Raw genomic sequence first — 14158 nt, forward strand, 5'->3', positions numbered from 1 at the left:
AAACAACAACCACCAAGAAAACAAAAAGAAAGGAAGGAAGGAAGGAAAGAAGGAAGAAAGAAAAACCAACAAGAACAACAAAAAGCAGGAAAGAATGGCTCAGGATCTGGCTTTGCTGGGGCCAGGAGCACGGTGGTAGTTCCTCATTTACAGCTTCAAATCACTCTTTCTTTTGACCTTTCCTTTCTTGATCAGCAAAAAGCCAGCCAAGGCCAGCTCATCCAGGGGGAGGTCAGAGGTTATGGAAGAAAGAACTTCAACACACAGCCACTTCTTCATTTACTGTAAAATCCTGTTTAATGTGTAACATTTCAGGCAGAGAAAGGCCTTGGGGACTAGAGACACGGGCAGCCCTGACTGACTCCCACTGCAACTTATCTGCCTGCTTCTCCTTTCCTAACTCCATTACCCCCAGACACGTCTTCTTTTTGTGGCCAGCTGGCAAGCACTGTTCCTCCTTTTCTCGTGCTTGCTACCCTCCCTTCTCCACCCACATATCCACAGCACCCCTCCTCCACTCTGCTTGCCCACATCCCTCCCCATTGATGTGACTCCAGAAATAGGGGATCTGACAGCACAGGGTTAAGATTAGTTTCAGAATTGGAGATACTGTCAGAGCATCCCATCTCTTGTCCCCAGTGATCCCAGGAAGAGAGAGAGGGAAGAGGGGAAAGGTACAGGCAACAAGAGCTACCCACACCCCTGGTAACCTTGAGCACTGGCATAGTGGTGGCCTCATTCTCCCCACTCCTACAGCTCTCCAGACAGAAGGCCCTGGGAGGAAGGGCAGTAGGGAGGGAAGGAAGAAGGTTTGGATGGAGTAATCCCTAGCAGGCAGAGGCCTGTGCACTGGCAGGGGAGAAGGAGGAGCAGGCCCAGGGAAGGATGGGGAACAGGATGGGAGGTTGCCTGGTATGTGGCATCAGCAGGCCGAGCAGCGGTCACTCTTCTCAGCTAGCCCGGCCCCAGTGCCAGGGCTGCGGCGCAGTATGTCTTTCAGAGAGCCATCCTGCTCGCTCAGCAGCTTGTTGATCTCATTCTGCTTATATTCAGGTGAGAGGCGGTGGCCAAAACCTGAGCCCTTACGGGAAGGTGGATTGGAGCGGCGCTGGGCTCGGCGGGCACAGGCCCGGATGATGAGGTACACCACCTCCGCCACGTTGAGGATGATGCAGATGCCAGAGGCAGCTAGCATGAAGACAGTGAAGACGGTTTTCTCAGTGGGGCGGGACACGAAGCAGTCCACTGTGTTGGGGCAAGGGTAGGCCTCACACTTGACCAGCCGCACCATGGCATAGCCGGGGTAGAGCAGATAGAATACATACATAAAGACGGCCTCAAACAGCAGCCGGAACACCACACTGATGACATAGGTCCACCACAGTGTCCCTGAGATGTGAACCTTGTGCCTCTTCACCTCTTCCAGATGTAGGGGGTCCCCGTGGCCCTCAAGTCGCAACATTTTCTTCTCTATGTGCTGCTGATGAGCCACGTGCATGGCCACAAGGAGAGCTGGGGTGGAAACTAAGATGAGCTGCAGGGACCACAGACGCACGTGGGAAATGGGGAAAAAGTGGTCGTAGCAGACGCTGTTGCAGCCAGGCTGAAGGGTGTTGCAGATGAAGGAAGACTTCTCATCACCCCACACACTCTCTGCAGCTACCACCAGCACCATGATTCTGAAGATGAAGATGACCGACAGCCATACTCGGCCAATGGCAGTGGAATGCCGGTTCACACCACTGAGCAACGTGTACAAACCTGTCCAGTTCATCCTGCCTCATTCACACCTGCAAGACATGAGGTGTGAGTGAAACAAACTGTCAGAAAACTGGGGCAGGAAACTGGGCGACCACCCCCACCTCTTCCAAGAGCCAGTGGCAGGAAAGGAAAGACTTTCACAGCTTTCCACTTCACCTCATCTCCCATGCCAGCATCTCCTCCTCACTCACTTGACTTGACTTCCCTAAGCCCCATCCCCCCCTCTTCACATTTATCCAACATTCTTTCATCTCTAGTCCCTTTCTTCATCAGGCCCATTTTGTTCTGCTATCAGCCATCCCCTCTGGCTCCCCATCCCCCGGCTCCTTAACTCCCAACCTGGGGCAAAACCAACAAAGCCATTACCTTGGGGAGCGCCTATCCCTGAGGCCACCCAGACAGGTCCCCTATGGTCTCATGTCTGTGTAGGGGGAGTGGTCCCTGGGTCCGCGCCTGCGTCCCAATTCATCGCTGCCCGGTGCTGGGGAGTCATATGCTGCTTTATACCCAGTGTCTGCACAATGGGACCTTTGTGGGGCTCTGAACAACGCCCTTTAGAATTCAGATCAAACGTTCTGACTTCCGCCCACCCTACACACAGAGCACTTGTGTCCCAGCGCCGGACACCCAGCCTGCACCCACCTGTTCTGTGCCCGCCCGGTCCATCGCCGCACCCACCCCATGGCCCCACCAGAAGAATGGCCATGGTGGGGAGATGGAACACAGACAGGTGCATGTACAAGGTGATCCCAGGGGACCAAGATGCTCTGGGCCCTCCCCCATGGTCTATCAGAAACATAGGGTCTACAGGATTTTTCTTAGGCTTAGATCCCCTGCAGGGTATGGGTGAGCTAGAAGGAAGTAAAGGGAGGAGTCTATCTTGTCCGGAACTGTGCTAAGCATTTTCCCACACGTTCTTTCTTTCGAACCATTTAGCAAGCCTGTTAACCCATTTTCCTGATGAGGAAGCTAAAACTCAGTTAAATAACTCACTCAAGTTCAGACACCTAAGAAGTGGGAGGGTAGGATGAAACAAAAGTGTCTGAAAGCAGAGGTGTATATTTTTCCACAATAGACTCCTAATGCTTTTGCAGATGGTGCAAAAAAAAAAAAAAAAAAAAAAAAAAGCTAGCCATTTAAAAGAAGAAAAGTAGGGCTTGTTAGTGTATGCCTGTAATCCTAGACACTAGGGAGGCCGAGGTAGGAAAACTACAAGTTCAAGGCCAGCCTCAGCAACTAAGTGAGACACTAAGAAACTTAGTAAGACCTTGTCTCAGAATTTAAAAAAAATATATATATTTTAAAAAGGGCTTGAATGTGGCTCAGTGGTTAAGCACCCCTGGATTCAATCCTTGTTACAAAAAAAGAAAAAGAAGAGGAAAAGAAAGAAACATCTAATGTCACCTGGGGTAAAAAAAAAAAAAAGGCACCCCAAAACAAAAAAACAAAAACAAAAACAAAAAAACATGGAAGCCTTCCACCTGTAAGCACATTCCAACTCAAGTATCATGGAGCAAACTTCACTATCCCTCCTCCTATCCCTCCTTGAGTTATGGAAAAGGGAATCCCTAGAGGAGCTAGGCAGGTGGGCACATGGCAAGGACAAGCCAGGAAAAGAAAGCAAAAGGTCTCCAATCAAACAGCAAGCTAGGAGATGGAATAGGCAAGATTCAGAGCTTTAGATTTGAATCTTAGGTCTTCTCCTAATATGACCTTGAGCTAGCTACTGAATTTATCACAGCTTGCTTGCTCATCTATTAATGGGGTTAATATCCAGGGTGACAGCAAGGCTCAATGAAATGACCTACAAAGTTCTTAGTCCAGGTCAGGTTTCACAGTTGGTGATCTCATGGGTTTCTCAGGAAGAGAAAACAATGTCGTCTAGGGGGGCTAATTGGTCTGCCAAGATTTCTCCTTTTCCTCCCAGATGTTGTTGTTGACTTACAGACAGCTCCAGCTCCGTTGCTGCCCTGCCCCCAAAGTCAAGTGTGAATTGTAACCTCCCTTTCAGGATCTTGCCAGTTGCTCAGAAGAGGAAATTCTCCTCCATCCCTTAGGCAGGCAAAGAAGGCCTCTCCCCACCTCCCACTGCTTCTGCCATTATGTTGCAAAGAGATTGTGCTAGAAGCAGGGGAATGAATGTGAGGAATATTTGCAGGCCTAGACCAGAGGAAATGCAGGGCATTTCCTGCCTCTAATGCAGGCTCCACAGAAGGAATAGTGGCGGTGGAAGAAGCCCTCTATTCACTTCTGGGTGGTCCTCTCTGTCATAGAGGGAAAGGGCAGGGTAACAGCAACTGGAAAAGTTGAGGAATGGGATCTATGAAACTGGGGGAAGAAGGCACAGTCCACAGGACATATGGTCTTTCTCTAAACAACAACGTTTCTTCATTTAGCTGAAAAAATAAAGCCTTGGTGAATTTGTGCTCAGTGCCTAAACCAGTTTGGGGATGCATGGGCAAGGGTGTCCTTTCTCCCAAGTCTGGGATTCTGGAGGCAAAGCTGCTGCAGAAGTTACCTCAGTTAGCTTTAAAAAAAAATGCTTCAGGCAGTGAGATTTATTCGAATTTTGAGGGGGTGGGCAGTTGAACCCAGAGGCTCTCTACCACTAAGATACACCCTCAGGGCTGGGGATGTGGCTCAAGCGGCATGCGTATGCCCAGGTTCGATCCTCAGCACCACATACAAACAGAGATGTTGTGTCCGCCGAAAAAAACTAAAAAATAAAAATAAATATTAAAAAATTCTCACTCTCTTTTAAAAAAAATACATCCTCAGCCCTTTTTATTTTTTGAGACAGGGTCTTGCTAAGCTGTCCAGGCTATTCTCCAATTGCTATCCTCCTGCCTTATCTCCCGAGTTGCTGGAATTACAGAAGTGTGGCCTATATGGATTCTTTTTTTTTTTTTCTTTACTTTCTTTTCCTTTTTCTTTCTTCTTCTTCTTCTTTTTTTTTTTTTAGTACAGGGGATTGAACCTAGGAGTACTTTGCTACTAGCCACATCCCCAGTCCTTTTTATTTTGAAACAGTTTCACTAAATTGCTTAGGGCTTCACTAAATTGCTGACTGCTGAGGCTGTATTTGAACTTGGGATCCTGCTGCCTCAGCCTCCGGAGCTGCTGGAATTACAGGTGTTTGCCACCACACCCAGCTTTTTTTTTTTTTTTTAACATATGGATTCCTTTTTAAAATTCTTTTAAAAAATATTTATTTTTCAGTTTTCGGTGGGCACAACATCTTTATTTTATTTTATGTGGTGCTGAGGATCTAACCCAGCGCTCCGCATATGCCAGGCGAGCATGCTACCACTTGAGCCACATCCCCAGCCCTTTTAATTCTTTTTTTTTAGTTGTAGGTGAACACGATAACTTTATTTTATTTATTTACTTATTTTTATGTGGTGCTGAGGATTGAAAACGTATGGATTCTTAATACAGGTGGTGAAGGAGAATTGTTAAGAATAACCATTTACTGAGCACCTGTTGTATGCCAGGACCATGCACTATACTCTTTCATGTAATTCTCAGAACAACACCCTAAGGTAGGATATTGCTTTTATCCTCTGTCACAGAGGAAGAAACTGAGGCAAAGAAAAGTGAAGGGACTTGCCTAGAGGTCATGCAGTCAGCAAGTGACAGAGCTGGGATTTGAGCCAGGTCAAAATGACTCCAAACCCATATTCTTTTCCATAAACTCCACTGACTTGGATAGATTTACAACTTTCTTTCCATGGAGGGGTGTGTGTGTGTGTGTGTGTGTGTGTGTGTGTGTGTCTATTTTTTGGTACTGGGAATTGTACCCAGGGCCACTCTTACAATGGAGCTATACTTTTAGACCTTTTGCTTTTTTTTTTTTTAATATTTATTTTTTAGTTCTCGGCGGACACAACATCTTTGTTGGTATGTGGTGCTGAGGATTGAACCCGGGCTGCACGCATGCCAGGCAAGCGCGCTACCGCTTGAGCCACATCCCCAGCCCCCAGACCTTTTGCTTTTTATTTTTATTTTTTTAAAAAACAATTTTTAGTTGTCAGTGGACCTTTATTTTATTTTATATGTGGTGCTGAGAAGCGAACCCAGTGCCTCATATGTGCTAGGCAAGTGCTGTACCACTGAGCTGCAACCCCAACCCTTACTTTTTATTTTGAGACAGGGTCTCTCTAAGTTGTCTAGGCTGGTCTCAAACTTACAGTCCTTCTGCCTCAGTCTCCCCAATAGAGGTCTGTGGGTACTTTTCCCCCAGTACTGAAGAGTGAACCCAGAGCACTCTATCACTAAGCTACTTCCCCAGCCCTTTTTTATTTTGAGACAGGGGTCTTGCTAAATTGCTAAGGCAAACCTCAAACATGTAATCCTCCTGCACAGCCTTTCAAGTAGCTGGGATTATAAGCATGCACCTCTGTGCCTGGCTCCATGGGTATTAATTTTTAATTTTTTTTTTTTTTTTTTTTGTATTGAGGCTTGAACCCAGGACCTTTTGTACGCTAGGCAAGTGCTCTACTACTGAGCTACATCCCCAGCTCTCCATGTATTTTTTTTTTTTAAGGAACAGGGCTATTCAAAACTGGCCTGTGTTTTCATTCTCCTTTTACTTCTTCTCTCCTTTCCTATCAATTGACACCACTTTTTTTTCTCCTTTCTTCTTGGAATTTCCCATTGCCTCCCAATTTTGGTATATTTTTCTCTTGCTTACCTTTCCTGGGCTATTTTCTCCAACTCCAAAGTGAATCTTAGCTGTTCTCGTCTCTCTGCCCCTCAGATATCCTGGCCACCCTTGAGTCTTTAGGTTCTTGTAGTTTTCTGCCTCTTATCGTCCTAAACTCTCTGTGACATAGCCAGTAACTCCCTTCAGGGCCCCTAAGAACCCTTGTGTGGGCACTGGGATTTCAATTTTTGCTTTCCCAGTTGGAAAGTGAACTGATCCCTATGTCAACATCAATACTCAAGGGTTGCATTTAAAAAACATCTAGGGGAGTGACCTGATTTTGAAATCCAAACTGTTTTCCCAACTTTGGGTTAAAGTCCAGGTATTGATATGCTCTGCTCCAGGCGTGTTTTGCTCCCATGTTTAATTAAGAAGGGCTTTTGGGGCCTTGTCAGGCTTCAGGTTTGCCCCAGAACTCAGGAACAGCCCCAAATCAGGAGATTGTGCTTAGTCCTTACAACAAGCCTGTAATATTATCCTCATTTTTCAAACCAGGAAGTTGACACTCAGAGTAACTTGCCTCAATGGCAATTGCACTGCTGCCAAGTGGTAGAATCAAGTTCCAAAATTTATTTTTCTTTGACCTCATAGCCTTTGTACATAGCACTGCTATTGGTGACTTCTCTTTTAGGGAGTTTGGATTCTAACTACAACCAGGCTTACATCTCAAAAAACTCTGCTCCTTCCTGTGCATTCTGGCATGTGCACGCATGTGCACACACATGCACACAACACATTCGTTAAGTCTGTGTCTGTTTCTTGCCCCCCACCTCTTTCTTCCAACTACAGGGAAATGCTTGTGATTTGGGGGGTTGGGGAAGAGGAGTTGAGCTGGGCTGGATGGGCTTACATTCATTCTCAGAATCCATGCTCCCTCCCCCATTTTACAGGCAGCCTGTGGTCACAAGGGGACATGGGACTTGCCTTGAGATTTCTCTCTGAATTTCTGTCTGCCTTCATTAGTTTGACAGGGTTAAGGCCAAACTCCTCCAGCTCTTTCTCTTTCCATGCTTATCTTCCCTGCCTCCACCCTGTGGTTCTACAGAATTTTAGTCATGGGACATAGCTTTCCACCCTGCCATACAATATGCTGTGGCCAGTCTTGGTCACATCCAGTCTGGTTCATTACATTTTTCCCTTTCCCTTTCCCTGTTGTGGTCTTTTTATAAAACTACTAATGTCAACTCCTTTATCACTGTTTGAACTATCCCCAATTACTCCTTCATCGCCCCACCCACTTCCTGTTGCTCTCTATTTGAGCTTATTATAACAGCCACCATTTATGGAATACCTACTATGTGTTAGAAACTGTATGATCATGAACTCTCATTCTTACAACAACCCTGTGAGCCATAAGCTGTTGTCTTCAATCCACAGATGAGGTAAAGGCAACTCAAAGAAGTGAAATAACTTATCACACAGCTGGTAAACAAGAGCTGGAACTCATTGGAAATCCTATTAGCCCCTCACCCAAGCCTGGGTCCTTTCCATATTGTTATGCTACATCCTCATCTACACTTCAGTCCACTAAAACTTCTCTTGTCTAAATTCTCCTCTCTCCATCTCATTTTTTAAGCCCATGCATTCGGCTGTGCCATTCCCAACAGCTGGAACAACTTTTAAACAGTTAGAGAGCCATCCCTCCTTTAGATCCCCAAACCATCAGTTACCCCAGGCTCAGCTTGAGTCTGCCTGCCTCCCTTAAGAAAATGGAAACACACGCTCTCAAATCCTCAGCCCCTTTGACTGGCCCTCTGTGGACCACTCAGTACATTTATTCATCCACCTTCACCCCTGTGTTGGGAGCATGCCTGGTTTGCCTGGTATTCTGGGAAGGAAAACAGCATCTGGCATTGCCCAATTGTCCCACTGAACCCTGTCCCTGCGTGGGAGAAAATGTCACAGAGGAACAAACTTGGCTACCTTGTGTCACTCGAGTCTGTCTTCCTGGGAATCTGACCCTATGGGGGTGAGAAGAATATTTGTCTGAGGGAAAAAAAAAAGGTGAGAGGAAAAGCAACTTTGAGCCTTGAAAGAGGATAAGAGTTGGAAGCTGCAGAGAGAAGCTAAGCAAGCCTGGCACCTGGCAGGAGGAACCTCAGCTCAGCTCAGCTCAGAGGAAAGCATAGAAGGGACCTAAGTGGCTGAGTGCTGAGGTCCAGAGAAGGCAAGATCCAGGTGTCTCCCCAGCCCCACTTCTGCCCCCACAGCTGCCACACCAGCCCTCAGTCCCAGGACCACCTCCCTCAGTCCCCAGCCTGCTCACCTCCCCGACACTGCCACACCTGGCTGCTGCCGCCCTTTCTCAGGGAATGTCTGCAGGCCTGTCTGCCCTATACCACTAGGCACTGTCAGCCCAGCCCAGGGGGAGGGACAATGAGCCCAGGGCCAGAGCCAGAAATGGCCCACGGCCCAAGAGGAACCAGAAAAACATTAACCAGCCCCACCTCCTCCCACACACAATTATTAAACAAGATTGATTCCCTGAGTTCCCAATGGGTTTGGAGTGATAGATCATATTGCTTGAAGTTATTGCCCTATCCCACAGGGAGGGAGGCATCATTATCAGTCATGTGCCCAGGCCTGGCCTGTCTGGGAGACTGAGCTGGACCTGGGTTCCTCAACATCCCTTAGCCTTTTCCCACCTCCAGGCCTTAGGTAGATTCACCCATTGTGTGAGCAAGTTGCCAAGTTCCTATGCTGGGTATCATCCCTTCCACTTGCCAGCCTCTAAAACTAAATGACAATGGGAGGAAAAAGACATGAGTGATGGCAACTAAGGTCAAGGTGGGGGATAGCAGTGCTTCCCACCCATATCACAATATCAGGGTGCTTTTGACTACCTGCCTATTGTCCATGTACTGAGTGGCTGAGGACAGACCAAAGTATTTGTAATCACATCCCAGAACCCTAAGACCTCCTCAGAAATTGTCTTCTACTCTTAGGGCCAAAGCAGTTGAACTGCAAAGTATCACGTACAAGCAACAAATCTTGGCAATCATTTAGGTAAACAGAGAATGTCAACCCTTAACTGAGGGATCAGTCTTTTTTCAAGGTCTCCACCATGGAGGGCTTTCCTGAAGACCCTACTAATCCTGTGACCTGAATGGCAGTGAAGAAATAAGCGAAGTCAGGGGCTGGGGTTGTGGCTCAGCAGTAGAGCGCTTGCCTAGCAAGTGCAGGGCCCTGAGTTCGATCCTCAGCACCACATAAAAATAAATAAATAAAGGTATTGTGTCCAACTACAACTAAAAAATAAATATTAAAAAAAAATAAAGGGCTGGGGATGTGGCTCACGAGGTAGCGCGCTCGCCTGGCATGCGCGGGGCACTGGGTTCGATCCTCAGCACCATATACTAATAAAATAAAGATGTTGTGTCCACTGAAAACTAAAAATAAATATTAAAAAATTAAATAAATAAGCAAAGTCAGCAGAAACTGGTCCCTTACCTTCTGCTCTTCACCTCAGCTTCAGTTCCCTTGCTAGACAGAAAGCCAGGGCCTAAACTTTCCTTGGTTGAACACCAATCAATAAGTCTTTACTGGACACCTAATGGGATCCCAGCATATGGCCACATGCAGGGGACAAGAAGCAGAGAAGGGGAACATACCCCAACTATTCTTAAGGAATTCATTGGGTTGGGGATGCAGCTCAGTGGTAGAGCCTTTGTCTAGAATGTGTGAGGCTTTGGATTCAATCCCCAGCACTGCAAAAGGAAAAAAAAAGGGGGGGGGGGAATTTATCAATTTCCTAAGGAGACAAGACCCAAGACCCAAGAAATTGCTGTGTTTAATTACGTGACTGTCCATGGAATTTAAAGAAGGAGAAGGTGAAAAAATTGATAGTCAGGTAAGACTTCCTAGAGAGGAGGTAAGGTTTGAGTAGAGAAGTAAAGGATGGATAACAGATGGAAAGGCAAAAGGTGGGACTAGCATTCAATGGAGGAGGCACAGTATGAGTAAAGGAATTGGAGTGAGTAAGGCATGCTTAGGGATAGAAAGGAGGCACTCCATTGAGTGGCTGTGGAAGAAACCATTGGTCATCAACAGAGCTCAGAGCATGGAAGACCTTTAAAGTTAGATAGGATTTGGTAAAATTGATATAAGGCAAAACTGAGCCAGACCCCAGTGTGTGTATGGCAGGGGAGACCAAGCTGAATGCCATTCTTTAGTAATTGATGATTCCTGTTGAGCACAAGTTGGAGTGAATAAAGAGGACTAGCATTTCTTGAGTATTTAATGCATCATAGACAAGGTTCAAAGTGCTTTGCAAGTACTACTTTGAGCCTCAAAATAACCCTATGAAGTAGGCAGTATTAATATTACCACATTGTGGAGGAATTAAGGCACACAGAGGTTAACTGACATAACTTAGGTCACCTGGCTAGTAAGTAACAAAACTAGATCTGAACCTAGACAGTCTGGCTCTAGAACATCTTTATCACTACATCACAGCTGATAAGTTCTCCATTGAGAATTTGTGTATGGAGTGGTCCCTGGCTGGGTTTGGTGGTGCACACCTGTAACCCCTGCAACTCAGGAGGCTGAAGTAGGAAGATTGAAAGTTTGAGGTCAGTCTCAGCAACTTAGATAGACTCTGTCTCAAAAATAAAAAGGACTGGGAATGTAGCTTAGCTCAGTGGTAGAACAATGTAGTTTCAATCCCCAATACTGGAAAAAAAGTGATCCCTGACTCCTGACTTCAGAAGTTTCTGAGTTAATAGGAGAGATGAAACATGCACCTGAGTCACTACAAGGGAGTAGTTCATCAGTGCCATTTGCAGATATGATATGCTAGAAGGAGTTCAGAGATAGGAGAAAAGGGTAAGTTTCATGGAACAGGCAGGATTGGACTTAGATAATAAAGGATATGGAGGGGGCCCAACATTCCAGGTGACAGGAAACTGTGAGATGTGTTTAGGGCATGGTGGGCAGACCTGTTTAACCAGAAGAGAGAGCTCCTATAGCAGAACTCCTGGGAAGGAAAGTCCAGGTCAATATTAGTATGTACTCATTGTTCCTGGGAGTTCTGGCAGGGTTTCTTTGAGGTGCTTGTAGTTCTAGGCCACAGGAAGTCTCTTTGAGTAGTTTGTAGCTGTACAAAAGATACTATTACTAGAATCGACTTGTCCTTGGCCTGTTTACTGCTACTTGAGCACATCTTCTGGCTGGGTGCTGCTGCTGCTAGAGAGGTAAAGCAGGGAGAGAGAAGGGAGGGGAGAGGAAGGAGACAAGGGAAGGAAAATGGAGAGAAGAGGAAAATGACTACAGTGAGCAATGTCAATGCATTTGCTCCTGCTAAGCAGCTCAATTTAGCTACTTCCTTGACTCCTGTTTTGTTGTTGTCTTTTTAGATAATCATGCCAGTATATTTTGACATATTAATTATACATACATGGTCCCTTGACTCCTAAGCAGAGTAGACCATTCTTTTTTTGGTGTGTGTGTGTGTGTGTGTGTGTGTGTGTGTGTGTGTGTGTGTGTGTGGTACTGGCCATTGAACCGAAGGACACTCTGCTACTGAGCCATATCCCTGGTTTCTTCTATTTTCTATGTCTCACTAAGTTACCCAGGCTGGTCTTCAACTTGTGATCCTCCTGCCTCAGCCTCCCAAGTTGCTAGGGTTACAGGTGTGCAAAGCTGTGCCTGGCTTGAGAAAAATGTCTAAACATTTTATGTCAGCCTGCTTATTTCCTGGAAATCACTCAAAATCTTCATTAGGTCTTGAGACACACAAGGTAAGAGACTCCAAACATAATAAGCCTGTCATCTCTGGCACAGTTCAAACATCCCCATTCTGGCACAGGATTTTCCCCATTCCTGTTTTACCTGAGACTAGGACAGTGGATCAAGGAGATGAATCACATTATTTGGGAGTACTTCTTACCAGTGACATCATCATAGTTCAGAGTTTGGGACTTCATAAACAGAATCAGCAGCCTAGTGAGAGATTCTACTTGTGACATCATAGGAGCAGTGCCAGCTGCCTCAGCCATAGCAATCTTGAGGCTCTCTCTGATGATAGGCAGAAGCTCTGACTTGCTTGTGGAGTCTATCATCCAGCCTGTCCCTGGACCTCATTACCAAACAAAATGTGGCAATTTGAATGGCTTTGATCAATGAGACAGCATTGCTGTATGGTTCAGAAATCAAAGGAAATGGCTTCTAGTGTGAATGCTGTTTATGATACACAGGCAAAAACTCTTCCTAAATGAGTCCATAGGATCAAGGATATGGTTAACCTGGAAAATATGCAGAGAACTTCTAAAGTCTCCACCCCAGCTCAGGCTATGGAAGATTGTACAAAATTTCCCAGTAAGGGCTGCTAGGGAAAGATGGAAGCAGTCATGTATTCATAATGGTTATTGTTTTTCACAAATCCTTTTCAAAAGGCCACATAATTACATGAATGAATCTGTGCCCCAGGAATTCATGTTCTCAGAAGAGGCCAACTGGAGGTAAATGTTTTTAGCATTAGACTATTTTATTTAACAAGTAACTATGATATGTACATGATACAGTTAAAGAAAAACCAGTCCTTGGACTATAAAAAGAAAATTTCCACATTTACCTGGTTTGTCATTAGTGCATTATAATTATACAAAATATTGGGGTTCATTTTAGCATAGTCATAAAAGCATTGAATATCATTTGCTCTCGTTCAGTTCCCAGTATTTCCCCTTTCCCTCCCCTCCTCCCTCCCCCTGTTCCCTCTCCAACTAGAGGTAATTATCAATCTTTTCCAAGGGGGTTTCTGAGGAACTGTATGTAAGTCACCTTTCCATCATTGTGACAAAAAAAAAAAAAAACCCTGAGAAAATCAACCTATAAGAAGGAAAGGTTTATTTTGGTTCATGGTTTCAGTCCATGATCAGTTGGCCTGATCTTTGAAGCCTGTGGTGAGGAGAACACATGATGGAGTAAAACTGTTCACCTCATAGCTGCTGAGAAATGAAAGAGGCAGAAAAGGGCCAGGGTCCCAATATCCCCTTTAAGGGCACACCCCAAATGACCTAACTTCCTTCTTCTAGGTTCTATCTCCTAAAGGTCCCATCCTCCCAATAGTGCTACAGGCTAGGGACTAAGATCTCAACCTGGGCCTTTGGGGAAATTTCAGAACCAAACTACAGCAAATTACTGAGAGAGTATGCCAATTCAGTTGGCAGTTAGTCATATATCATTTGCCCTAAGGACAGTTTGGAATAGCATTATGGTTTGGATCTTACATGTCCTCCAAAGGCCATGTGTTGAAGGCTTGGTCATTACCCTGTGGCACTGTTGGGAGGTGGCATAACCTTAAGGAGGTGAGTTCTAGTAGAAGGAAGTTAGGTTATTGGGGCTGTGCCCTTGAAGGTGATGTTATGACCCTGGTCCCTTCGTGTCTTACACTTTCCAGCAGCCATGAGGTGCAGCTTTGCTTCACCATGTGCTCCCTGCCATGAGTACTGTCTCATCACAGGCCCTTAAACAATAGAGTCAACCCACCACAGACTATAACTTCTGAAACTCTGAGCCAAAATAAATCTTTTCTCCTCTAAGTTGATTTTCTCAGGTGTTTTGTCTCAATGACATAAAGCTGACTAACATAAGCAAGGAACAAAAACAAAATTATTTCAGCCCTCCTCCCTCAAAACTTAATTGCATGAATATCCTAAAACCAATCCCACACAGTCACGGTCAGTAGTAAAGCCC

General features: G+C 45.6%; 1 protein-coding gene across 4 annotated transcripts; it reads right to left on the bottom strand.

Moving 5' to 3' along the window:
- Positions 1 to 309: 309 nt before the first annotated feature.
- Positions 310 to 8765, bottom strand: GJB1 (gap junction protein beta 1). 4 transcript variants are annotated; one of them, XM_081278310.1, is made up of 2 exons: positions 8733 to 8765; positions 310 to 1790 (listed from the first exon to the last, which is right to left on the bottom strand). In XM_081278310.1, the coding sequence occupies exon 2, from the start codon at positions 1772 to 1774 to the stop codon at positions 923 to 925; it is 852 nt and encodes a 283-aa protein (XP_081134436.1). In that variant the 5' UTR covers positions 1775 to 1790; positions 8733 to 8765; the 3' UTR covers positions 310 to 922. The 4 variants fall into 4 exon arrangements, with proteins under 4 accessions (XP_081134436.1, XP_081134438.1, XP_081134437.1 ...); XM_081278312.1 differs by lacking the exon at positions 8733 to 8765 and adding an exon at positions 8390 to 8410; XM_081278311.1 differs by lacking the exon at positions 8733 to 8765 and adding an exon at positions 6455 to 6503.
- Positions 8766 to 14158: the final 5393 nt, after the last annotated feature.

This window comes from Spermophilus citellus (assembly GCF_964194105.1).
Source record: "Spermophilus citellus genome assembly, chromosome: X".
NCBI classification, from domain to species: Eukaryota; Metazoa; Chordata; class Mammalia; order Rodentia; family Sciuridae; genus Spermophilus; species Spermophilus citellus.